General features: G+C 40.4%; 1 protein-coding gene across 1 annotated transcript; it reads right to left on the reverse strand.

Moving 5' to 3' along the window:
- Positions 1 to 27,788, reverse strand: BBS2 (Bardet-Biedl syndrome 2). The gene is made up of 17 exons (XM_059383754.1): positions 27,477 to 27,788; positions 22,105 to 22,332; positions 18,936 to 19,061; positions 18,608 to 18,670; positions 17,537 to 17,614; positions 16,040 to 16,144; positions 15,870 to 15,956; positions 12,852 to 12,987; positions 12,466 to 12,605; positions 11,437 to 11,581; positions 11,174 to 11,345; positions 10,620 to 10,749; positions 8,970 to 9,101; positions 8,334 to 8,471; positions 7,540 to 7,652; positions 1,458 to 1,606; positions 1 to 444 (listed from the first exon to the last, which is right to left on the reverse strand). Exons 1-17 carry the CDS (start codon positions 27,591 to 27,593, stop codon positions 338 to 340), a joined length of 2,166 nt encoding a protein of 721 aa, XP_059239737.1. The 5' UTR covers positions 27,594 to 27,788; the 3' UTR covers positions 1 to 337.

Below are 27,788 nucleotides of genomic sequence, written 5' to 3' on the forward strand. Positions count from 1 at the left end.
TTTTAATGAAAAAAACTTTTATTACAAATTCAATTACAATTCCAAGGAAGAATATGTATTGACATCAATTTTACAAACATACCCCAAAAATTGGACTTTGAAGCCCTAACATTTTAAAAGTATTCCCTTCCTCTATACAAACCTGTGATTACTGAGTAACAGTAACTGATTCTAAAAAGAGAAAGGGATGTGCTTTTCAGATGAAGTCTGCCATTTGTACCACTCACCAAGAGTGTTGCCATTCTTAGCACCTGGGTTCACCAAGATGTGATCCAAGCAAACTAGCCTCGATTTTTAGGGAAAAACCCTTTTTAGGAACTTCACTACATGTTCTTTCCTAAGAAGAAGCTGTTCCCACCCGCATGATTCTGAACAGCGTGTTGACGTTGTTGCTTCGAATCGCATCCCGACAAGCAGTGATCACCTGGTTCTTTGGTTTTCCAACTGTGTGGGATGAAACAGGAAGTCAGTACAATATAAAAAATGATTAAAAGTTAAATTATAAATCAGAGGCCAGTTTTAAAACAGCATAAAACTAGGGTGGAAAAGAGATCTATGGTGGGCAACTTTAATTTATCTTACCACTCCTTAAAAAAGATAACTCTGTGAGGGAATTTATCACAAACCAAACCTAGGGACCATCTCAAACCTAGAAACAAAGTCAGTTTTATAGAAGAGGAGCAAAGCATATATCCACCTAGCAAAAATATTTTTCTTTTTTTCTAAAGATTTTAATTAATCTCTTCACCCAACATGGGGCTCAAATTTGTGACCCTGAGATCAAGAGTTGCATGACCTTCAGAGTGAGCCAGCCAGGCAACCAAGCAAAGATTATTTTTCTAAAAGGAGGTAAAAAATGGGGCGCCTTGGTGGCTCAGTGGGTTAAAGCTTCTGCCTTTGGCTCAGGTCATGATCCCAGGGTCCTGGGATCGAGCCCCACATTGGGCTCTCTGCTCAGCAAGAAGCCTGCTTCTTCCTCTCTCTCTGCCTGCCTTTCTGCCTACTTGTGATCTCTGTCCATAAAATAAATAATTAAAATCTTAAAAAAAAATAAATAAAATAAAAAAATAAAAGGAGGTCAAAGAATTGACCCAAACAGCAGGTTTCAGGTATAACTGCTTCTTCTGATTTATTCTATTGTTCTTTTCCTATAATTTAAGTTGGATACTTAGCTCATTAATTTCCAGTTTCCCTTTTAAAAAAGTATATTTAAGGCTTTCCCTTCCACTATATTTCACTAGGTCTTTCTTGGAAGGTGCAGCAAGATCTAAGAAAAGGGGCTGAAAGTTTTCTTTCCCTCTGAAGTCTGCAGACTGGCGAAAGCCAAAGTACAGCCAAGCTGGGTGTGAAAGGTACGCTGCTGTCGGCCTCACTATGAATTCTAGAAGCTACCGCTAGCTCTAAGGGTTCTCACCTCCAATTACAAACTACTTCCAGTGCTACAAAAAGGGACTTACCCCGCAGACGACCTGCTCTTTGAATGGCCTGATTTACTGCTTTGAGGTTCCCCAGGAGCTCTGTGTGGTTGTTACAGCGAATTTTGTATCCATTTAGCAAGTCTTTATTGAGGTCATACAGTTCCATGTAGCGGTTCTTCATGGTTTTCCTGTGTAAATCAACAGAAGTGTATTACCATCCCTGTACCTCAATATGGCAGGCTGAGATGAAAACAGTTGCAAACTTCTTACATAGGGAAGACAACACCAAATTTTTAACTTTGAAAGGTTTGCTTTGAAACATTGAGAAGTTTCTATCAAAATATTCCATTTCTTCCAGATAAATGGAAAACAAGTGGTCTTTCTTGGTTAATGATCCACGGAACTGAGAAGTTTTAAGTACCCACTGTGCTGGGAGGGGGATAAGGAAAAGCAGGCAAGGCAAGAAGATAGCTTCAAAGTTTCTGGTTAATATTCACTGAGCAAAAGTGACCTTATTCTTAACTAATAAATTCAGCTTCTAATTTTATTAGGGTTTTAAAAAACAAAGGCATGAAATTAAAACCACATTGAGACATTACTACACAACAATGAAAATGACTAAAATAAAATAAACTGATAAAGACAAATGCTGGCAAGGATGTAGACAGAGCAACTGGAACTCTCCCGCCCTGCTGATGGGCATGCAAAATGGTACAGCTACTTTGTAAAATGACTGCACGGTTTCTTTCAAAGTTAAATATACACTTACTATGCAACCCAGAAATCCCATTACAAGTGTTTACCCAAAATAAGTGAAAACATGTCTGCAAAAAACACGCAAATGTTTATCGCAGCTTTATTCGCAATCACTGGAGTTTGGAAACAACCCAATGTCAATCGGTGAGTAGATAAACAAAGTATGGTATATCCGTTCAGTGGAACAGTACTGTAGCCAGCAATAAAAAGAAACCAATTACTGACACAGGCAACAACATAGATGAATCTCAAAGGCATGAGAGTAAACAGAAGAAGCCAGCTCAAAAGGCATATACTATATGATTCCATTTATATGACATTTTGGAAAAGGCAAAACTACTGGAAGAGAAATCAGATCAGTGGGTGCCAAGGACAGGAAGTGAGGGGGCTTGGAGTACTGATGCAGAGAGGCACAAGGGTGATGGAAATAGTCTACATCTTAACTGATGCAGCAGTAACACGGTTTATATGTTTCTAAAATGTATTGAACTATATACCCTGAATCTTCTGCATGTATATAATAGATTATATATCAACTAAGTTGGCTTTAAAAAATAAAAACAGGGGCACCTCTGTCTTCAGCTCAGGTCATGATCCCAGGGCCATGGGACTGAGCCCCGCATCGGGCTCTCTGCTCAGCGGGGAGCCTACTTCCCCTCTCTCTCTGCCTGCCTCTCTGCCTACTTGTGATCTATGTCTGCCAAATAAATAAAATCTTTTAAAAAATAAAAAATAAAAGCATACATCTGAATCTCTAAATGATATATAAATAATTCAGGGGAAAAAAAGGGATTTAGAGGTTGGTGGTCACTTTCCTACAGTTTAGCAATCAAATGCCTAAACACCACCTCTCTGACTGAAAAAAGGGGGAAAAAAAAAAAAAAGGAAAAAAGCCAGAAAGAGCACAGGAAAGGGGCCCTGGAGATAAAGTTGGCCAGAAAAAGGAAAAACCTCATATACCTCAAAGATAATAATAATAGGAAGAAAATGAATTGCAAAGTGAGAGGCAAAACAGTCTCAATTTACAAAGGATACAAATTCATATCTGGAAAAACTTAACTATAACGTATTTAGTAAAGAAGTGGTTATATTGATTATATTGGCTAACCAATATATGGTTATATTGATTATAAAATCAATATGCAAAATTCAGCAGTGTTCATACATTCAAAAAAACAAAAAAGAAAAACCAGAAGATGTAACATGGAAGAAAAATCCTATTTATAACTGCAAAAATAAAATACTTGGGTTATTCTATTACCTCGGAGTGTAAGTTTAATTAATGACCAATATGACTATGTAAAAACTCCAAAAAGCTGGTACATGGCAAAAGCAAAAATTAATTTTTAAAAATCTAAACAAAGGATAGATACGAATGACAAACTGCAAAAAATCTGCATCTCATATCATAATTAATATACCAATATAAACACACAAAATAATTAAGTCATTCATATACAAAAAGAAATACAAATGGCCCCTAAAAAAATCCTCAACATTGCTCACAATAAGACAAATGAAAACCACAATGAGACCACTTCTTACCCATTGAGTTGACAAATATCTAAGAGTGTGCCAACATACTCCACTGGCAAGGCTGAGGACAACAGGCACTCTCTGATGAGAATGCAAAATGGTATCACACCTATGGAGGAGACTTTGGAAATATCTTGCAAAATTCAGTATGCAAGCTATCATTTACTCTGGCAATTCCATCTCAGGATTTGTTCCCAAAGATATCTCGGCAAAAATATGAAAAAATTACCTAAGAAAGCTATGGGCTGCGGCACTACCTAGAACAGCAAAAGAGCAACCCAAGTGTAGGGAACTGGCTGGAAAAGCATGCAGAGAATGAGGACTGTATGGCTGTAAAAAAAAAAAAACAAAAACAAACGAGAAGTATCTCCGTGACGTGACTGCAATATTTTAAAGTGTAAAAAAGCCAGGCAGAGAAGAGTAACGTGCTATGATTTATCTAGCGAGGGAGGAGACGTGAATGTCTGTATACGTGTTTGTATGTGCATAATCAAAACTTGATTGGTTATGTATAGTGAGAGGGAGGAAACAGGATGAAAGTGACAGGAATTATAAGTTAGACTTTTCTGTACATTGTTTTTTAGTGCTGACTTTGGAACTACATAAGGGTTTTAATAAATGTGTAATAAAATTAAACAGAAAAGGAAAAAAAATGTCAGTTCCCTCAAGACCAAAAGCAAAATGAACCAAATGAAGCTAAATATATATCAGATTTGTGGTAAAACCAAAAAGAGGGGAATTATTTCAAACACAATAATTTGACTAAAAATTCCCACTGGAATATACTCTAAAGACACCAAAAAAAAAAAAAAAAAAAGAGAAAAAAAGCTTTTACTTTGTCAGCAGTCATACTGTTTATGGTAATATTGGTATTATTCTAGCAAATACTCATGTGGATACTGGTTAGAGCCATGATTTCCAATGTCAGAAAGAAGAGATACAGCTACAAAATCAAAGCTACGAATCTGAATTCATAAATTTGAAATGGAAATAATATTAACTCACAATACAAGCTCTCATTAAAAATATACATACATTTCCTGACTATATCCATTGAAAAGTCCTAAAAATAGTAACCAAGCTAGTGGCAATGAGCACCTCTAATGTGCAGACTATGATCTCCAAATACTATTTCCCACTAAAAAGAACCAAGGCTCCTTAGAGAAATGGCTGATTCCTGATTCAGAACGATGTGCCAGATAAGCCTAAAAGAAAACAAGGACCTAACAGATATATTCACTATGTCCAAGGTAGCTATAGCTACCTGAAAAGGCTCCTACTGGCCAAAGACAGCACAATTTAGCCATCATACAGAAAAACTGAAATGGAATGAAGCACATTAAATATGTTAAAATACATGAGTCTATAAGGATTTTAAAAATCTCACTGGTGAACATGGAAGATGCTAGAGAACCAACTCATTATTTTATTATTATTATTATTAATATATCTTTATTTTATTTAATGTGGGGCTTGAACCCTGAGACCAAAACCTGAGCTCAGGGGCCCCTGGGTGGCTCTGTTAAGTGTCTGCCTTCAGTTCAGGTCACCCTCCCAGGGTTCTGGAATCAAGCCCCACATTGGGCTCCCTGCTCAGTGGGAGTCTGCCTCTCCGTCTCCCTCTGCCCCTCTCCTCGGCTCGTGCTCTCTCTCTCTCTCTCTCTCTCTCCCTCTCAAAAAATAAATAAAATCTTTAAAACAAAAACAGAACCCTGAGCTCAGATTAAGAGCTGGATGTTCAACCGACTGGGCCACCCAGGCACCCTCCAACTCATCATTTTAAAACTGATAAATAGGGACGCCTGGGTGGCTCAGTTGGTTAAGCAGCTGCCTTCAGCTCAGGTCATGATCCCAGCGTCCTGGGATCAAGTCCCACATTGGGCTCCTTGCTTGGCAGGGAGCCTGCTTCTCCCTCTGCCTTTGCCTGCCATTCTGTCTGCCTGTGCTTGCTCTCTCTCCCTCTCTTTCTCTCTCTCTCTGATGAATTAAAAAAAAAAACCTGATAAATAATCTGTCTTTCCTTAAAAACAATACCTCAGGGAACCAAATAATCATTACCTCATAAGGGAATGTTATGCTTTATATAAGTATTTCAACTAAAAAATGAAGACTCCAAAAGAAATAATGGATCTAGGCAATGGTTATCAATGACTGATAACAGAAAGACACAACCAGGCATTACATGCTCCCTCACACAAGTACATAGCACTGCTTAAGAAGTATTCTTGCCAAAAAATTGCACTTGAATCTGATCAGACCTCTACAGCAACCTACCACTCTAAGAGAAATACAGGGGACAAAAGAATACTACTAAACATTACCACATGGATACAATTAGCAAAATCCAAAATAGGAAACCACAGGAGGAGGAGAGGATTGGGAAAAATGTGGATTACAAGAAACTTAATCTTTGGTCCTTGCTTGAAAAAAAACAACTTAAAACACACACATGTGAGACAACTGGGGAAATTAAACACTGAACTAGGTTATTTTGTGGCATTAAGAAATTCTTTTCGGGGTGCCTGAGTGATCAGTCAGTTAAGTGTCTGCCTTTGGCTCAAGTCACGATCTCAGGGTCCTGGGATCGAGCCCTGCTGAGCAGGGAGCCTGCTTCTCCCTCTCCCTCTGCCTGCCACTCTGCCTACTTGTGCTCTGTCAAATAAATAAATAAAATCTAGAAAAAAAATTTCTTTTCCCAAGTGTGATAATGTGGTTATTTGTTTTTTAAAGACTCACTATCTAGAATATTTGTGGCTGAAAGGATACTATGGAATTTGCTTCTAAATCGCCCATACCTGGGAGAGGAAGAAGGTGAGAGAATGGAGGAGACCAGACGGGCTGGCAGATGGTGATACTGAAGCCAGGTGGTGGGTATATAGGAAATCACTGTATTACTTAATCTGCTTTTGTAGGTGTTTAACATTTTCAACAATATGACTATTTCAAAAATCACTTACTTCTGAGCAACACCGTTTTAACATATGTCAATAATTTAGGCCTTTCAGGAAAAAGGCAGCAGCCCGGGCAAACTCTTGCCTGGGATCTGAGCACAGAAACTCCATCTATCACTGGTTACTGATTTTACTGTCTCCACCTCAGTCACTCTGAGAGCCAAGATAAATTCTGCAAGAAGCTACAGCTGCACATCTTTAACTGTCTTTACTGTAAAATGTAATACACATTCGGAGAAGTTGACAGAACGGATGTTTGTAAACCAGGCCCAGAAATGGGACACCGCCGCAGCTCCCAGCAGGCTCTCTGTGAACACAGTCCCTCCTGCCCTAAGAGAGAATAGTGTCTTAGAAGACAATCTCTTCCCTGTACTTCCTTACACACTCTTCATCTAGGTATGCCTCCCAAATGATACACTTTAGTGCTGTGCTTCCCAACTATATAAAAGGAAGCATTTTGTACATATTCTTCCGAGTCTTACTTCTCTCCGTCCCCCTTATGCCTGTAAGATTTGTCCGTGTTGTCACATGTCACTGAGACAGGCATATTCTCATTGCATGCTATAACCCATGTGCAATTATACCACAGTTTAGCCATTATATTGTTGATGCGAGTTTAGTCTGTTTCCACTTTGGGATTCTTACGAACACTCTTGTATAAATTCCCTGGTTTATATGTTGACACAAGTTTCTCTAGATTATAAACCAGGAGTAGAATTGCTGAGTCACAGGGAATGCCCATTTCCAACTTCAATGACAATGCCAAGTTATTCTCCAAAGTCACTGTACCAATTTACACCCCTCCCGGTAGCATTTGAGGGTTGCTATTCCATATCATGGACATTTTTAACCTCGCACCTGGCCTGGTAAATACTCACATGTCCCTCATCAGACGAGCATCTTCAGCTCGGACCAGCAAACTTCGGATCAGGTTGGAATTATCAGCCATCTCAGCACTGAGCTTCTGATGCACCGAGTGATATTCATCCACCTAAAAACCATGAACATGCAGGAATTAAAAAGACCTCACAGACTTGTTGAAACTAGTCAGACTGAGAAGACATTCTCTGCCATATAGAGGCCCTTCTCTTTCCCCTACGCACTGTACCATCTCGACTGTCCCCCATTGTCTCACCTCCTCATCAATGAAATTAAGTTATCTATGCTGCCTCCAACATGCAAGATGGCATTCCATCTGGATCTTTCCATGTCTTAACACAGGGAGCCCTAGCAACACACATAATGTTTTAGAGATCTGGGGTAAGAATATTGTGATAATTTTGGGCCAGTCATGATCCTTATTTTTCTTTTTCCTTTTGAATCAGGGTGGTTGGAAAGTACTGAACCAACAGAGCAATGTAACTACAAGAGAAGAGTGAAGGGCCAGCAAAGGAAAAGGTGATTATGACATATTTTTTAAAAAGTATCCCCTGAAACCAAACAAAGAAAGCAGGGTGGTCTAGAGCTCAAACATTCACTTTTATGAAAGAAACCCTTTAACTAGTGAACCCTCTAAAACTAGGTGAAGTTCAACAATTTTCAAGAGTTCTTTAAAACATGACTGTTATTACAACATACACACAGTTGGGGTATCGTTCCTCTCCTAAGAGAAACATTTCAAATATTATGACACTACCACATTCTCACAAATGCATCCATTGGGTGCCCTCACCTTAACTAGCACCTTTCGTAATTCCTCAAAGTAGACAGGGAAATCTGCTTCTACTTGAAGGTCTTCAATAGCAAAAAATGAGGCCATTGACTGGATGATATCACCAGCCAAGTCAATATCATCAGTATTTATAGTGATCTATCCAGGGAGAAAAAAAGAGACAAGCTTAGTATCCTCAGAAGCTAAAGACAAACCCAGCTGAAACAGTACCAGAATTTCCCTCACGTTCAACATATTTACTGAACCTAAATTTACATGTGGTGGTAAATAAGACAGGGGTTAGCCCTGGAGGAAATTGCAGACCACATGCATCACACTTCCAGCAGCAGGCTAAAAGATGAATCGTCCAGCCTTGAAAACTAAACAACAAAATCACACAAACACTGAAAATGTTTTTGTTCACCTCTGTATCCCCATTCCTTCTTCCCAACTTACACAAGGAAGCGCTGAAAGGAAGGATGGAGGAAAACAGAATACCACTGTTCTAGATTACACTTCAGTGTCTAAATAATTAACAATAACAGACTACGTTGAAACACATGGTTTTATGCCCTTGAGACTGGTGCTACCCACCTTACCTTGCACTGAATAGAGAACAGTCCATAAGAAATCTATGACCATGACAGTAATTCTTACCTCTCCATTAAGTTTTATCTTTATATACAGCTGGCCACCATTCCGTAAGGATGTGAAACACACTTGAAATGGAGCATTTTGAATGTTAGTGTCTTCTGGTAACAGGAAGTTCTGGCTGAGCCATATAACAACCTTAAAAATGAATAGGATGAAATGAACTTCCATTTTTATTATTTTTTTAAAGATTTTATTTATTTATTTGACAGACAAAGATCACAAGTAGGCAGAGAGGCAGGCGGGGGGCGGTGGGAAGCAGGCTCCCTGCTGAGCAGAGAGCCCAATACGGGGCTCGATCCCAAGACCCTGAGATCATGACCTGAGCCGAAGGCAAAGGCTTAACCAATTAACTCACCCAGGCACCCCTGAACTTCCACTTTTAAAGGACAGTCGTTTTTAAGAAATATCCTTCTTCCTAGATTTATTGCTTAAGAAAAAAAAAAGCATTGGGCGCCTGGGTGGCTTAGTGGTTTAAGCTGCTGCCTTCGGCTCAGGTCATGATCTCAGGGTCCTGGGATCGAGTCCCGCATCGGGCTCTCTGCTCAGCAGGGAGCCTGCTTCCTCCTCTCTCTCTCTCTCTGCCTGCCTTTCTGCCTACTTGTGATCTCTCTCTCTCTCTCTCTGTCAAATAAATAAATAAATAAATCTAAAAAAAAGAAAAAAAAAGCATCATAATTCACACCCCCTCCTACCCACTCTGTACATGATCTTAAGTAACATTCATAATGTCTGGCCCCACAGATGCATGGCTTTAGAGCATTTTCAGTGTGGACATAATCTCATATGGAATGTAGAAACACTTTGGGTAAACGATAAGTCTGTTTATATAGTAACTCTTCTGTGGCTATATCCTGGACAATGCAGTCTGCTTGAAAGTACTCCATTCCATTCCTTTCAACAAAAGTTAAAATGAAGTATGTGTGCAAACGCATGAGAGACAGACACAGAGGTACACCCGCATGATAAATATAAAGTAAGTTTTAATATTCGTAACAATAACAGTACTTACAAGGCAGCAGCACAGGGTCCACATAAGAATCTATGTGAGAATCTACATGACTACAAAGTCTCCCTGAGATTTCTGAAGTTGAGCCAAGGTTAAAGGCTACTAGTACTAGTCTTTGACCCTGTATAAGGTACTGTGACACCAAGTTTGTAATCTGCAGGGGACGCCTGGAGGTGGGATCCTGCCTGCTTACAGATAAGGACACTGAAGCCGGGACTGCTGAGGGCTGACAGCACTAAGAAAATCACAAAGAATCTAATTGGTTAAGGTAGCATCTGAACCCAAAATGTTCCCAGTGCCAACTTCCACTCTCTTTCCATTCTGAAGCAGGTTCCTCCTGAAACGCTGGGTCAGGACAAGTATGCCAAGACCATGACAAAAGAAAGAGAGGAATTAGAAGCTGGTAAGAATTTACGTGTAACTAAGGATTGTGCAAGTAAATAAGGTATGTGTTTTTCGAAAGTGAGAGAAGATATTTCAGCCATATTTTCATCATGGGCTATAAGCCAACACCAAACTACCTACCTCTTTTATGTCATAATTACTGCTACCAAATAACTTATTCATGTCATTTCCCCCTTTTATGAAAGAGCACCCAAAAGATGCTAAGGTGCAAAGATACTGAAAGAGAAAAGCCTGACACTCACCCTCTGTGCCCGTTCTGCAATGACAAAGTTGACGTAGCTGAGTGGCTCTCTGGTAGGGTCGGGGCTGGTCAGCGCATACATGGAGAAGCGGGGGAGCTGTCTTGTCAGTTCAAATACATGAAACTGGGTGCTGTGGTCAACAGAGGGAACACAAGAAGAGAAATGGGTTGTGTGGAATATTCTTTCAAAATGCAAGGCCCAGAAAATAACTATGAAGTCACTACTGGGTCATCAAGTTGGTTTGACAGGTTTTGCAGAAGGGAAAAACCCAAAAAACTTGACAGTTAAACACTACTACAGTAATGGGGTTTGGGATTAGCGAAAACGTGAGTCTTATACATACACAAAGATGTGCACCGAGGGTTTAAAATGCCCCTTTTTTGTTTTTGAAAGATTTCGAATTAGGGAGGTAAAGGTCATGGGAAATCTTGCCCGGGTGTGTAGAACCATCAAATGGCTCCTTTGGCTCCCCCAAATCCATGCCACAATAGAATATCCACCCTGCCCTCCTCGAAGCACTGGCTAGAAATGAATGGTGACTTGCAAAAGGTCACCTGCTTCTGTAACCCACGAAGGTTTTCAAGTGCAGATCCACAGGGACATCCTTGGGAGGCGTAATGGGGATGCGGATGGAGCTGGAAAGGTTGTGAATGCTGGGGTGTACCACATGGCTTTCACCTAGAAAAATTCCCTCAGCAAAAATCAGTACTGCTCGGATGATGGTGTCTGCAGAGAAGAAAGACAACGGCAATTCAAGAACCACTCCAAGACGGCACAGGTGTACAGAGACGCCAACCACACATACATATCTTCTTACCATTAGAGGTGGAGATACACAATTCTGCATGAGCGGCCTGGGTCTCGTGCCCCAGACTGACCGAGAGGGCAGTGTGCAGCTTTGTATTGGCTGGGATGATGCCCCGAGGCCCATCAGCCTCACTCTGCGGACTGCTCAATTCAGCCTGCAAAACATGCCCCCACTTCCACTTCAGCCACCAAAGCAGTGAATTAACGTCAATCTTAAATAACAAGGTTATTCAGCTCCAAAAGGCTGACTCCCGATCATCTGGTATTAATCTGATCCTTTAGAATTCAGAGGACTCACCTTGCTATCATTCCCTTTCTCTACCCAGCCTCTTCCCAACGGAAAACGCCCTGTCCCTTTCTATGGTTACAGTCCATTGTCACCATGCCTTTTATAGTTTTGGGGTGGTTCTTTTAAAATAGCAAAATTAATTCACTTAATAATACATTCAAATACAAATACCCATGACAAGACAGTTAAAGTCCCATCTCGAAGCTTATCCTCCAGCCAGCTTGATACCTACACACACACACACACACACACACACACACACACACAGTTTTGTAGTTGTCAACTTTTATGTTATTTGTTCTTGAAAAAGGTAAGAGACACTCTATACACACTGTCCTTGTGTTTTTTCACTCAGTAAAGCCACAGATATTCTTCCCTCTCAGTCCAACTGGATACACGTCATTCTCCAGAGCTGCTTAATATCCCCAGGACACTTCTTACTACTAATCAACATTCCAGTTGGTTGGAAAACTGTTTACTGCAACAAACGGTGCTACCATAAATGTCTTTGGACATGTGTGCAAATACTTCTGTAGGTCAGTGGCATGGAAGTGGGATTTCCAGATTAAAGGATACGTGCCCTCTCCCCGCTGACCCTGGCAAAAAGGCTGAAACCATCCCTGCTTCTGCAGCAAGTGGGAGGGGTCCTGCCGTGCAGACAGCGACGCTCAGTTTTCCTTCACGTTTGCCAGTCGCACCTCGCCGGTCTCCCATTTCCAGAGGAAAAGGTCCATCTCCATGAGGACCTACCTTGGCATTTTCCTCATAGTTGCGGAGTTCCAGCAACAGATTCTGTTTTTTCTGGCTCAGCTCTCGGATCAGGTCCTGCTCTACGCTGGTGTCCATGAGGTTCCCTCTCATTTCCGCTGTGCCTGGCAGGTAGCCCCGGACTGAACAAAAAGAAAAGCCTCTCACCACGTTGAAAAAAAAACCCAGCGTAGCCAGTTCTACTTTTAAATCCATCAACTGTCAGTTCTTAAAAGCCAAATCCCTAAGTTCTCATCCCCCCACAACAAGGTGACTGTATTAGGATGAGAGGATATCCATACAAACACTTCATAGTGGCACTGCCTGGTTTTCTGACCCAATCAAATTGAAAATCTGACTTTTCAAGGATTTTTGCCATCCCAATTTACTTTCCCCGTCCACGGCACAGCAGATGAGCTGTGTGTGACCGTCCATCCGGTAATCTCCCTCTAGCACACCAGCAATTGCAGAAGAAAAGTTGTCTTTAAAGATGACCTCCCCAGTTCGGTCACTTCGAGCATCAACCTAAAAATAAAGTAAGAACTTGAAAAGTAGCTTGTTTTTTAAAAACACACACACAAAATTTTAAGGTCAAAAGCAGCTTAAAAGGTCAGCTAGTCTGACCATGGATCCTCCTGGCTTCTCAGGAGATACCTATGACCCCTGGGGCTAAAGGGACCATGAAGGGCCACAACCGGTTGTACTTCCTTCTTTTTAAATAAAAACTGTTTTACATACTAGCTTTTACATAATGTCATTTGGAGAAATGGGTTGCCGGTTCATATACAGAGAACAGGGCAAGTCCAAGCTGTCTGGGTTCAGATTCCAGACAACATCAGGCATGTTTAGGGTGGTATGGCCGTAGGCTGAGTTCAGATTCCAGCTCTGCCACTTACTATCTATGGGATCTTGGGAAAGTCTCTTATCCACTCTGTGCTTGGTCTCATCATCTGGAGGTCAAGAACAAGAACCTGAGGAAAATAACTATACCAACACTCCACAGGGTTGGAATGAGGCCTAAAGAAATTAACACATTAAAGCACTTACAACAGAGCCTGCCACATAGACGTAAACAGGAAATGTGAGTTCTATACAAAAATATTATCTTTATCATATATGCACACAAATTATATTTACACCTGAAGTTTTTAAAACACCAAACACCAAGCTAGTTCACCCTTCCATCACATAACCTTTTATGATAACCCTGTTTAAGAGTCTCTTCCATGTAAAAAAAAAAAAAAAAAAAAAAGAGTCTCTTCCATGTAAAAACTATTAAGATACCCAAAGAGCCCTCCCATCCTCACTGAGTCTCCTCTTCCCAAGAAAGGCAAATAAATGATCAGAAATAAATGCAACTAAAAAACAACAATGAAGGATCACCACTTAAAATGATGACTTTTTTTTCAAGCAAGAACAAGTGCCATCAATAAAAGGGTAGCTACAGAAAAGCATAGAGCAATCATTTCAATAGCCAGTGCCATTCACCCTTTTTGTCTGTTCATGAACATCCTTCTGGGCAAAACTTCACAACAACAACAAAAATAAAGTCACTTAGGTCATAGCCTACTACTAGTTCCTACCTCCTATCTGGAGAATGTCACATTCTAAGTATCCATGCTCTTCATAACAACAACATGTAAGCCTGATAATTATCCACGTTAAAGTTTGTGAAGTAATGCAGGGCTTGTATTTATGAAAGCCCTTAGCACATTAACATAACTCTCAGGGAGCGTGGCTGGCTCCCCGGTGGAGCATGCAATTCTTGACCTCACAGTCCTGAGTTCGAGCCCCAGGATGAGTGTAGAGATGACTTAAAAATAATCACTCTTTAACTCAGACTAAACTTACTTCTGCATTTACATAATATTTTACAAATAAGAGAGTTCATTTACTAAGAAACAAGCCTAAAAATTAATAGTTCTCTCGATATTCTGCTCTTTGCCTTATCCAACATGGAGCTTTTGCCCTGGAGCAGAGAATGGCCCTCCATCTCAACAAACAACCTACTAAAGGCAAAGTTCATCAGTTGCTTGCACTCATTTAGTGTTTCTGCACCTGTATTCACATGCTGGATCTGTGTATTTCCCTTTTGCATGCTATTTCTGTTAAGTATAGATATTAGTTTTTCTACTTATATAATGAACTGTGTGAATTTTCTTATCTTTTTTTAATGTTCTGGAACAGATTATATAATAGAAATTCCTTAAAATTTTGAAAGCATTTAGCCCTAAAAACTTCTAGGCCCAGAGTCATATTTGAAGGTAACTTTTTCTTTAAGGTAACTTTTGATAACTTCTCAAGTCTAGTGGTTTCTAATTCTTGACTCAATCACAATAATTTGAATTTATAATTTATATTGCCCCAGAATATGGTCCATTTTATAATTCTCACATTTCTTACTAAGGAACACAGTCTTCCTTTATAATTTTTTTAAAGATTTATTTGAGAGAGAAAGAGACTATGCACACAGTGGGAGAGGCAGACGAGAGGGAAAGAGAGAATCTCAACCAGACTCCTCACTGAGCACAGAGCCTGGACAGGGGGCTCGATCCCATGACCCTGAGATGAAGACATGAGCCAAAATCAAGAGTCAGATGCTTAACCAACTGAGCCATCCTGGCACCCCAGTCTTCTCTTATCATTTTTAATGCCCATGCCAAAAACAAAACCAGGTAAAGGAACACAACAGTTCTACAGAACCTGTTCTTCACACAACACCAAAGGAAGGTTACAAGGTACTGGTCAAAAGCAAAGAAAAAAACCAATGAAGTAAAGGCAGGAATTAGCTGATCTCCTTCAGGCAATCCAGCACTGTCACACAAGAAAGCCAGGGCAAATGGTACCCATGGAGACCTGGCAGCTACTTAGACAGCTTCTAACAAGACAATCTTCACTTGCCAGAAGTCTGCAGAAAATTCTGATTTGAACTTAAAAAAGGAAAGAAAGCAAAAAGATTTTATTTTGAATTTTATAGCTGGGAAAACAATATGATAACATGATTCTTCCCATTAACTCTAAGTTTTCAGTCAGTTTTAAAGACTTATTAGAGAAGAGCTACACAAACAGTTCATTATTTGCTTATTAAAATTCCTTTTTTTACAGTCCTACGCCTACGATCAATCTGATTAAACTGATTCTCATTCCTTCAAGGAAGAGATTTAGAAAGATCTTCCCAAAGATTTCTCTCAAATTGGGCTCCTAAAATCAAAAGGACACTCACTCACTTGTAGTGCTGACATTACAGTGGGAAGAAAACAAGGTGCGAAGATTATGAAGCTAACTTTGAAAGCACAGCCAAGGAAGACAAGTTTATATTCTCATGTTACTGGTTCTGAGTCATGCATCCAGTGTATCTCAAACAACTAGTCCTCTGAATCACACCTGAACTCTGTATTTGAACTTACCTTTCCATTGGACCAACCAGTTATCAGTTCACACACTCCATCAGAATTAAGGTCGAAAGCATGAATGCTCATGGCATGATTTTTAGACTAAAAAAGAATTTCAATAATTAGTCCAGAAGTCTTTCAATAAGTATAAAATCCCTGAATAATGAAGGCTGAATTATACTAACTTTAATTCTCCAGTATCGAGCTGTTTTGTCATAAACTCCAACTGTGCCATTGGAAAGGGCATAACCAAATCGACTGCCATACATAGGGCAAAGAGAGGTGATTATCTGCAAGAAATAACACAACATATTCCCATTAAGCTCAATTTGATGCAAAGTATGGCTTTATAAAATTGCAAGCCTTGCTACCAAGTGTGTGTTAAAATTAGATTTAAATCTGTTCAAGGGGAATGTACTCCTCTTCTCTATGATCCATGTCATCTATTTCAAGCGTTGGGTAATCAGAATTAAATGAACTCACAAAGTTTGCTTTTCGAGATCAAACTTATGCGGCAACTTGAGGCAAATTATTTAAAAAAAATAAAATTGTGTGAATAAGGATGAAATAAAGTGAGTATATAAGAAACAGAAAATGTACAACAGACACTGTTATAAATACTAACTCAAAAAATGTTTTAATATCTTACAGTCTAAATTTTAAAGACCTGTAAAACCCAGAACTGAATCTTTTATCTACATGCCTCCTTTCTGTGACATAATTTATTGCTTGCTAAAGATGAAAGATGTTTTTTAGAAGGAAACATAATTCTTTGAAAAGTACAAACCTAAGCACATAGAATTGTGTATGTAACAATACACAAAATGTGTATACCATACAGAAATATTTATAGGACTGTCTGAGGATTTAACACCTTTAAGATGATGAAATTTTAGATACTGAATAAAATTATCCTTTATTTAAAGTTAAGACCAGAGCTTAATGATATCTATGTTCCTGCAGATCTACTTTCTAATTCTGACATGAATACAAGAGATATTAAGAAATAAATTGTATAAAGCAAAGAATAGTTATATAATTTCCTCTACACCTACAGCTTTTCTACAAAACCACCCACTTCACTTAACTCTGAATGCAAAGTGCTGTGTAGGATTCCAGAATTATTTAGCTCAAGGCATTCTTTTGGCAATAGTCAGTACCGTTCAACTGCCAAATGAATTAAAATTTTGCTGATCTGCAAAATGACATTTGAGCTAGGAGCAAAATCAAACCAAAATGAGAGGAAAATGGCCCTGAAATGAACAATTTTGTAAAGTTCAGATTTTCATAAACTTAGCCCCAAATTCTGTAGGTCCCGTAAATCCTTCATTAATTAGTTCTCTAATTAACTAGTTTCTCTCTTTTGTTGGACCAGGGACCAGAGGACCAACAGTCAGCTCAAGTCCCTACCTCTATTTCATAGTCTCCTGTCCTTTTCTAGGATTTAGGAAAAAGATGTTTCAAAGAATGCAGCCTCCTCACATGTAGTATTGACAATAAACAGAAATCCAACAAAACCTGAATAATTTCGACCAAACTGGAAAAGATTTACTACCAATTTGAATGAAAGAAAAACAATAATGCAGGACACAGCACCTACAGACCGGTGATAAGCAAGCTGGCATTTTTTTGAAGGGGAAGGAGGAAGTAGCAAACCCCTTTAAAGATGTGACACTCCTTACCTCTGTTTCTGTCATTTCTGCCACAATCTCATCTTCTTTAAAAACTCGGATATCAAAATCCTCTGACCCAACGAGAAGCTGAAAGGGAAAAGAATCATGCATAGTTAGTGCAACAAGTGAACACAGCAGAATTTCCATAAATAAAACAAAAAAACTGCACGACACTTTATACACTGCTACTGCTATCTGAGAGTTTCAATCTCCTGAGAATCTGGTACTCGGGAAGGTTTTCCCATTGGGAAAGTCCCCAGGTTCAGTTACTGAAGAAAAAGTGGCCATTACAGATTTTATCTGCACATCGGGATGCACATTGTGCCAGAACATGTCCTTCCACCAAGAAGGTGAAAACGTGCCCTGGCTCGGTGCCCTTCTCTGCCTGCAGACAGAAGCCCCGTCTCAAATGCCGGAGACCAGTAGCCATGGACAAGTCAATGGTAAGTCAATGCCTGACACAGCTCAAGAAACTGACTCCTGGGGCGCCTGGGTGGCTCAGTGGATTAAGCCGCTGCCTTCGGCTCAGGTCATGATCTCAGTGTCCTGGGATCAAGCCCCGGCATTGGGCTCTCTGCTCAGCGGGGAGCCTGCTTCCCCTTCTCTCTCTGCCTGACTCTGCCTACTTGTGATCTCTCTTTCTGTCAAATAAATAAATAAATAATCTAAAAAAAAAGAAACTGACTCCTAGAGGAACCATCAGAGTAATTTCAAAGGCTAAGAGCCCATTTCTCTCAAACTTTTAGATTCATGAAAATGTTAGCCACAATTAAAAACTACTTACTAATACGGTCTCAAAGCATCAGAATTGTGAATATGGCTGTGGTCGCAACTGTTCTGCCCCCTCTCCCTGTCCTGTGTCTTTGAAACATCATGGCCTTGATCTTTGTATTAGATTATCACAAGTGATGTATTGTTCAAAAGAGGAGAAAGATAAATGAGGCCAGTTAGCTTGTCATTTAGGCAAGAGAGCACCAAAATCAACCAAGAGAAGCTAAAGCTTCTCTTAACACTAATGTCATTGTCATAGGAAAATTATTCTGCTGAACACACAAGATAAGTATCTCCTCCTCCACACACCTCTTTCTTACCATCACCGTCAAAGTCACATAAGGCCAAGGAATGAACATTATCTCCAGTAACCTGAAAATAAAACCAAAGCTCATTAATATGCCATCTTTTTTTCACTTAATCCAAATACATTAGCTACATGAAAGAGGATTATACAAACCACCAATGGGTATTATTCAAATTACAAATCTTCTTTTTTTAATGTACAGAATTATAAATAAGATTCTATTTCATTTTTCTTATTCATTATAGTCAATGGTAAAAAACAAACAAAGCATAAAGAGCATTAAAAGTAAAAATGTTTAAGAGGATTAAGAGAATGTTTTGTTCTTCATACCGTCCAAAAGAGATCATTTCCTTCATGATCAAAACCCTGCAGAGCACAATTTCCACCAATAATGGCAAGAGGGGGGGCAATGTCTCCCAGTGTTCCCAGCACAATTGCATTGGCCCCATCTGCAACCTGAGGAGGACAAAAAAAGACATAAAAATCTCAGATTCAGAGATGTACAGGCACAGAGGAAGTAACATATATCCTTATTTTTATTTGGATACTCAAATCTCTCTGTCATCATTTGTGAGAAGCCATACGGTCTCCTGAGAGGCAGGACAGGGCCGTGCACTGAGGACAGTCACTGTGGTTTATGTGCGCTTCTACGAGGATGAGCAGAGATCCATGATCGACTTGGGCTGCTGGCCTCTCACTAATCTGCCACCAATGAACTGCTACAGAATCAGAGGTTCTCTAGAACTGTTCTAGAGGCCAAATGCTTGACAGAATCAAACTTATGCTTTTAAAACACCTAAGTTTTTACAACCCATATTAACCATGTCGGATGGAAATCTTTTTAATACTTATTACCTAGTTCTCTTGCTACTACTCTTTTTAATTGTAAAGTTCCCGAGAAGTAAAAGAATAATAAAATACCTACATCCCCACCGTCTAGAATTAATGTATGTTCTAGACTTCTTGAATAAAGCATATAAGCATAATTTAATTTATTTTTTAAAAATTCAAGGATATCTTTGGAAATACAAATTGTTCATTATACATGAAAATAGTCCTTATTTATATAATCTGCATATAGGAAAACTATAAAAAAAAAAGATTGGCCATAAAGGAGAGAAAAATTCATTAGAAATTAAAACTGCTGGGGCGCCTGGGTGGCTCAGTGGGTTAAGCCACTGCCTTCGGCTCAGGTCATGATCTCAGGGTCCTGGGATCGAGCCCCGCATCGGGCTCTCTGCTCAGCAGGGAGCCTGCTTCCCCCTCTCTCTCTGCCTGCCTCTCTGCCTACTTGTGACCTCTCTCTGTCAAATAAATAAATAAAATCTTTAAAAAAAAAAAAAGAAATTAAAACTGCTAAATGGCCAATCAAAAGATAAAAAGGTAAACAATAAACTGGAAAAATGCCTATGATATCTAATATAATATTAATTATATTCTTTTGTAAATAAAATAAAAGAGGTAATAGAAAGCAAATAAATAAGAAAAGGATAAATACCCAAGTCAGAAAAAGAACAAGAAATTCACAAGAAATACATATCACCAATGAACATGAAAATCTTTATTCTCACAATGTATTATTTCTAATTTTCAGATTTGAAAGATGAAAAATAATATTATCCATTGTTGGCTGGGTGTGATAAAACAGGCACTCTCATAGTCTGTGGGGAAGGTGGGTAATAGTCTCTGCAGAGAGCAATTTAGCAATACTTATCAAAAATCTCATTTTCAAAAGGCATTTATGGGGTGCCTGGGTGGCTCAATTGGTTAAGTAACTGCCTTCAGCTCAGGTCATGATCCCACAGTCCCAGGATCAAGTCCCATATCAGGCTCCCAGCTCCACGAGGAGTCTGCTTCTGCCTCTGACATTCTCACCTCTCATGCTCTCTCTCATTGTTGCTCTCAAATAAATAAGTAAAATCTTTAAAAATAAAAATTATAAATTAAAAAATTAAAAAGGACTTTATACAATCTGAAGAGAAACCAGAGTAAAAAAGGCCTTTACCTCAGCAGTTGCAGAGGTGCATTCTTAAGATCATTAATTATGTGTCAACTTAGCTAGACCATGGTACCCAGATATTGAATCAAGTATTATTCTAGTAGGAGTTTCTATGAAGGTATCTTTTTAATGAGATTAACATTTAAATCAGCAGACTCTGAGCAAAGCAGATTGCCCTTGACCATATGGGTGGGCTGCACCCAACCAGTTGAAGGCTTTAATAGAAAAAAAGACTGACCTCCCTGGAGGAAGGATTCTGCCACCAGACTGTCCTTGGACTCCAGTTTCAACATCATCTCTTCCCTGGGTGATGCCTAATCTGCAAATTTTGGACTTGCCAGCCTTCACAACTGGGTGAGCCAATTCCTTAAAATAAACCATGCAATCTCTCTCTCTTCCTATATGTACATATACACATCCTACACTCAATTTCAGTCTTCCACAAAAATACACGAGGAATATCTTTGTGATCCTGAAATAGACAAAGACTTCTCAGGACGGAAAGAACACTACTAAAGAAAAAAACCAAACAGCTAGACTTCCAACAAAATCTGAAACTTCTGCTCATCAAAAGACACCTACTTACCGGAATGAGCCAAGTACTGGGAGAAGATATTTGTTATATATATTGTTATTTACTGTATATATTGTAAATGTTTATATATATATGTGTGTGTGTGTGTGTGTGTGTGTGTGTATGAACTTGTATCCAATATACCCAAAGAAAATCTACAAATTAATAATACAAAGTATCAATAAAAAAACAAGCAAAAGACCTATTTATTAGACACTTTACAAAAGAATTCAAATAAGTGGGAACTAAGTACAAGAAAAGATGTGCTTTTTCTTTACAAAACAACTGGATTGCATCTTTTAAGTGGGTGAATTGTATGGCACGTGAATTAGATCTTAATATACGTTAACATAAGTTGTAGAGGAAAAGGTTACATGTATATAGTATGATCCCATTTTTTAAAAAATTTCACTTAGTAAAATCAGTTTAAGAGTTGTGTTATTTCTAGATGGAGAAATTATAAGTTCTTTTTTTTTTTTTTGCTTCACTATCTTTTCCACAATAAAAATGAATAGCTTGGGTAAAAAGCTGCAGTAGCCTGTAGATGGCAGAGCACAGTATGTGCTTTTCCTATAAACTACTATACTACACTTAAATGCAAAGCTACCAGGTCTGATCACTGACTTCCTGACTCCTGGCTGAGCTCTCACTACATCTTGACAGGTGGTGGTAGCACAGATGTGCCTCACGGGGGACAAGCTGGAGTGGCAACCGTGGTTACCAACCATGAGGAAACAAGGAAACAAGGAAGTGTCAGGCAGAATGCAGATGGAAATGGAAAAATCTCTGAGTTCTTTACATTAAGAGAGCCATACAATACGCAAACCAAAATACCATCTCTCACCGTCTCATCTCTTTCAAGTGTAAAATACCAATGGCCATTCATGAGTAATGGGAATGTTACAGCTGTGAAGGGGTATACTTACCTCTCTGTAGAACAAGTCTGAATTATTGTAGACATCATAAGCCAGAAGATTAGTCTGTGTCCCCACTAAAAGAGCATCATACCCAAGTTCTGGGTTCAGTGCTCCTGCAGTCAGGCAGCTGACTGCCTGGTTAATGTTGAGAAGTGAAACATCAGATTCCAAGGGGCTCTGGAAGACCCTGGAGGCACTGAAATGCTGGCTCCGGGTATGAGGATTGTGAATAAAAACCTAAAACAGAAACAATTAATTACATCCCTTTAAGATACCAAAAAAGGGGCGCCAGGGTGGCTCAGTGGGTTGAAGTGTCTGCCTTTGGCTTGGGTTGTGGTCCCGGGGTCCTGGGATCAGGCCCCACATGGCTCTCTGCTCAGCAGGGAGCCTGCTTCCCCCTCTCTCTGCCTACCCTCTGCCTACTTGTGATCTCTGTCAGATAAATGAGTAAAATCTTTAAAAAAAAAAAAATTTAAGATACCAAAAAAGTAAAATTAACATACATGTTCTAAGAGACCCAGGGTATTAATAGCCTCCTCCTGGTCAACCTTTGGGAAGTGCTACCAGATACAATGTGATTGCTTCACACAAAGATGATCACATAACATACTTCTATAGTATGTGTCATCCAAGCACCTAATACATTCACTTCCTAACCCTTAAAATTGGTTTCAGGGGTGCCTGGCTGGCTCATTTGAAAGAGCATATGACTCTTGTTCTTGGGGTTTTAAATTCAAGCCCCGTGTTGGGTATAGAGATTACTTAAATAAGTAAACTTACCAAAAAAAAAAAAAAAAAAAAACCTGGTTTCAAGGGTTAAAACTGATAGTTTCAGAGGCACCTGGGCGGCTCAGTGGGTTAAAGCCTCTGCCTTCCACTGAGGTCGTGATCCCAGGGTTCTGGGATCGAGCCCCTCAGCAGGGAGCCTGCTTCCCTTCCTCTCCCTCTGACTGCCTCTCTGCCTACTTGTGATCTCTGTCTGTCAAATAAATAAATAAAATCTTAAAAACAAAATGATAATTTTAAAGCCTTGGTTGTTCATAGATCTGTTTTACAAACTTAAACTGAGTCATGCGGTCAAGCTTTTTCAAGGTTTCATAGTCTGTACTAGCAATACAGACTTAAAAATTAGTCCAAAGTTAATTAACTTAGTAGTTTCAACTCTCATAGATATAATCACCCCAAGAAGGGTCACTGTTAGTGGGGTAAGAGGATGTTAGATAATAAAATGGCTTGTGGCCATCCAAAAGGGCACAGTACAAAACTGCCATGTGGCATATCTGTAATATTAAAATTTCATTAGGGAAATCTTCCCTGTCTAAAAAATGCAAAGTAAAAAAGGATAGTAAACACTGTACTAGAGATCTCTTAAACCTTTTCCAGCTTTAAAATTCACTCATTTTTAGAGGCGCCTGGGTGGCTCAGTGGTTAAGCCTCTGCCTTCAGCTCAGGGTCATGATCCCAAGGTCCTGGGATCGAGCCCCACATTGGACTCTCTGCTTGGCAGGGACACTGCTTCCTCCCCCACCCCGTCTCTCTGCCTGTCTCTCTGCCTACTTGTGATCTCTGTCTGTTAAATAAATAAATAAAATCTTTTAAAATATTTTTCACTGATTTTTAAATATGTATTTCATCCTTTTGATAGAAACCCAAAGATTAATTTTATTATTATCAAACAAGACAGCCTGCTCAACAACAAATAATTTTCAAAGGAAATGATCAGAAATATACAGAAAAGGTACATAGCTATGGAATATCGTGTTGATGTCCTCTGGCTTTTATAAACATTACTGCATTACTGATCCTCACAACAAGCCCTGGTTTACAGATGAGGTCAGAAGGGTAAAGGCCGTTTCCCAAGGTCTGATGACTGGTAAGTGACAGGGGTAAGACCTGATGCCTGGCATCTGGTTCCAGAACCTACCAGCCACCATGTCTTACTTCCTTTTAGAACAGTTTGGAACAAAAGAATTCTTTCAGAGTCTTCCAGTAATTAGACAGGCTGAGGGAGAACAGGAGTGGAAATCACTTATGGACTTCATGTTCACTGCAATTGGAACAGAAAGAGTTTGGAGTTTGTGGCCAAGAGCAGAAAGACTCCCAGGAGCAGACTTCTCCCTAATTCCCCTCCTGCTGTTCTCTGAGTCTCCAGGAGACCTACCTATCTCTCGGGCATGGAAAAAGCCAAGCTCAGTCACACAGCAAATGGCAGGCAAGAATTCTACCACTGAACCACCAATGCAATCTCACACAGCAAATGGATCGCTCCCCATGTCTTCAGCCAAAGGACTGGCTGAAGTTCATGGAACATCTGTTCTAGCTGAGAGGATGCTGCTGACAGCAGGAATTCAATGGCTCCCCTCAGCCCCATGGTGAGAGGAAAAAATGTCCCCAGAGGAAAACAAAATGTTCATCTTGCAAAAAACTCCTTTTTAAAATATTGCTCAAACAAAACAAAAATAAAATCCTTGCTCAGGCTCAAAGACCAGATCCCAGTACCTCAAGAGTCATGTTCTCAACAAAATCCCATTTATAATAACAAAATCCTGTTTCTAGAGATGTGGGCTCCAGTGGTCAAGCTGGGCATTAGCCTTACCTGGAATGTTTGTTGTTATTGTCTTGTTGTTGCTTAATTACTTTTAAAAGAGAGTATATTCCTGTATTATTTGGATCATAAAATGTCACCATTTTTTTAAAGTCTCAATATAAAATATCAGGTCATAACTTTTGAGACTTGTTTAAAGTTCTAAACAAAATATCCAATTACACACGTCACACAGGACTTTTTCTTTCTCTCTTCTCTCTCTCTCTATTTTTTTTTAAAATATTTTATTTGTCAGAGAGAAGGAGAGAGAGAGAGAGAGCACACAAGCAGGCAGAGAGGCAGGTAGAGGCGGAGAGAGAAGCAGGCTCCCTGCCGAGCAAGGAGCCCATGCGAATCGATCCCAGGACTCTGGGATCATGACCTGAGCCGAAGGCAACGGCTTAACCCACTGAGCCACACAGGCGTCCCAACTCTCTCTATTGTTTTTTAACTCCAGAAACAGACCTAGACTCCAGGGTCCCTGCCTTCCACTCTCAGTCACATTCTAATGAAAGGGCTTCCCTAGACACCTGGGCCTGACCTTCCTGCTTCTCCATTTACACTCACCTCCCTGCATCTCTGCTGCAGTACCAGCCAGAGTTATGCCTTATCTTAAAATAGTAATCAAACCCCACCACCCGAAAACAATGGTCTTTACACAGCCTACCTGCCCTATATGACCCGGCCCCTGACTACCTCACTGCTTCCTTCATTCCATTCCAGCCCCACAGCCTCGTGTTCCTAGAACACACCAAGCATCTTTCCACCTCAAGGCCTTTGCACTCGCTGATCCCTCTGCTGGGAAGGCACCTACCCCACAGACCTGCAGGGCTTCTGTCTTCCCTTTCTTCAAATCTCTGATCTACAGTTATCTTATCAGAGGCCTATGGAGCACCCTATCTAAAATAGCAATCACAGGGCGCCTGGGTGGCTCAGTGGGTTAAGCCGCTGCCTTTGGCTCAGGTCATGATCTCAGGGTCCTGGGATGGAGTCCCGCATCGGGCTCTCTGCTCAGTGGGGAGCCTGCTTCCCTCTCTCTCTCTCTGCCTGCCTCTCTGCCTACTTGTGATCTCTGTCTGTCAAATAAATAAATAAAATCTTTAAAAAATAAATAAATAAAAATAAAATAGCAATCTCCCTCATTCCCATTCCCTTACTATTTTCCCCCTAGGGAGACATTATCTGTGTTATTTATATGTAAATATAAATACATTTTAACACATAAATAAAATATGTAAATATAAAATATTTAATTTTTTTCTCCCCCTGGTGTCTAGCTCCCCCTTTCAAACGTAAACTCCAAATGAGTGAGACTTGCCAATTTCATCCTTGCAACTACGAAGCTAAGAACGGTGCTTAGTAGTAAGCCCTTATCAAATAAGGGGCAGAGCCAATATCCACAGCACATTTTCAGCCCATTTTTTAGCTGCTATGCGCCCACGAAACCAATATGATATTTTTTTTTTGAATTTGCAGTACTTCTTAACAATAACTAACATTATCCCATGCCAGGCCCTATGCCAGGGCGTTCTTCTTCATTACAGTACCTAATGAAAAGGAATCATTACTTCCTACTTATGTATCCCAAGGCATATCATCTAACATACAGCATAGGTGGAAATGACTTGAAAACTATAAAACATTATATAAATGTTAGTTTATTAAATCTACACTGGGTCAAGAACAGGTGGCTTACCTTTCATTTCCACCACTTTCTAGTTGCATGACCTCGTGCATTACTTTGAACCTCTCTGAATCCCTATTCTAGTCAGTGAAGTGGGAGTCACAACAACAAAATAACTACTAACAATGAATGACTTACATGCCTACATTTCCCACACCCCAAGCGCTTTACATGTATTAACTTACTTAGTCCTCTTAACAACCCTATGTGGTAGATACTATTATTAAGTACTTTGCCCAAGGTCACGAAATTAGTAGGTACTGGAGCTAGGATCACACCTTTGCCATGCTGCTGCCCTTGGCATTGTAGCAAGGATGCTGAGATAATTCGTGTAATGAAGCTCTGTACCTGTTAAATGCTATTACGCTTGGTGTCACTGTATTCCACGAATTTTGGTCATGCCTCCATCAGTACAGAGTGCCTTGATATGCCTTGTCTGCTGGGTTTTAAGCTTTGCGAAACAGGGATTTAAGCTTTATCTCTGAACCCCCAACATCTAGCACAAAAGAGGTGTTCAGTAAGTCTCCTGAATGTTAAATGGCCATTTCATTTCTGAGACTTCCACACCTTGGACAGCACCCAGCACACAGTAAGCACCCAACAAATACTTAGTGAATAACTTACAGGAAAAAAAAAAAAACGTAAATGTACATGGATAAAAATCAAGTGCAATTTGAATCATTGAATTTTCGGGTCTTTGTATGTTTTTCCGTAAAGTTGTTTGGTTCGAGAGGCAATATAAAATAGTGGAAGGAGCTCCCGAGTGACAGGCGGAGGCCCTGGGCTCCGCTACCGCTCTTAATCCTGACAAAACCCCTTCCCTCCTGGGGACTTTTCTTCCCTACGCTCCCTATCTGCACAGGGGCTCCAACACTCTCCGAGTCTAAGTTCCTGTAGACAAGTAAAGTTAACTGCTCGGAAAAGGCCTTCAGGCGAGACCCCATTATTTTTCGTTATTCGGCGCTGGCCGGGGAGCTAGAGACTGCAGGCCGGTTGCCGGGCAACCGTGGCTGGGGGCGGGGTCGCAGGATGAAGGGCGGGTTCGCCGGGGCGCGGCCGGCGGAGATCCTGGGGACTCGAAGGGCCCAGACTCCGTGCGGTGGGAGCGGTTACCTTGCCCGCTTGGGTGGCGGCTGCCAGGCACGGGTGAGTCCCGTCGTAGCGCCCTATGGCCACCATGCGGGGGCTGATTTTGTGGCGCAGTTTCAGAGTGAACACGGGCAGCAGCATGATGGCGGCAGCACAGGGGAAGAGGGCCCGCGGCGCTAGGCTTGCGCTGCGGAGCCGGCCTCACCCGCCGTGGTGCGGGGCTCCGGGACGCGAGTAGCTCGTCTCCAGCTGCTTTAAGCCTGGCGCGAAACAGCGCGGGATCGGGATGGCCCCCAAGACCTCCCGCTCTTTCTGCGGCTGCGCAGGCCCACCTCG

The sequence above is a fragment of the Mustela nigripes genome, chromosome 17 (genome assembly GCF_022355385.1).
Source record: "Mustela nigripes isolate SB6536 chromosome 17, MUSNIG.SB6536, whole genome shotgun sequence".
In the NCBI taxonomy this organism is placed as follows: Eukaryota; Metazoa; Chordata; class Mammalia; order Carnivora; family Mustelidae; genus Mustela; species Mustela nigripes.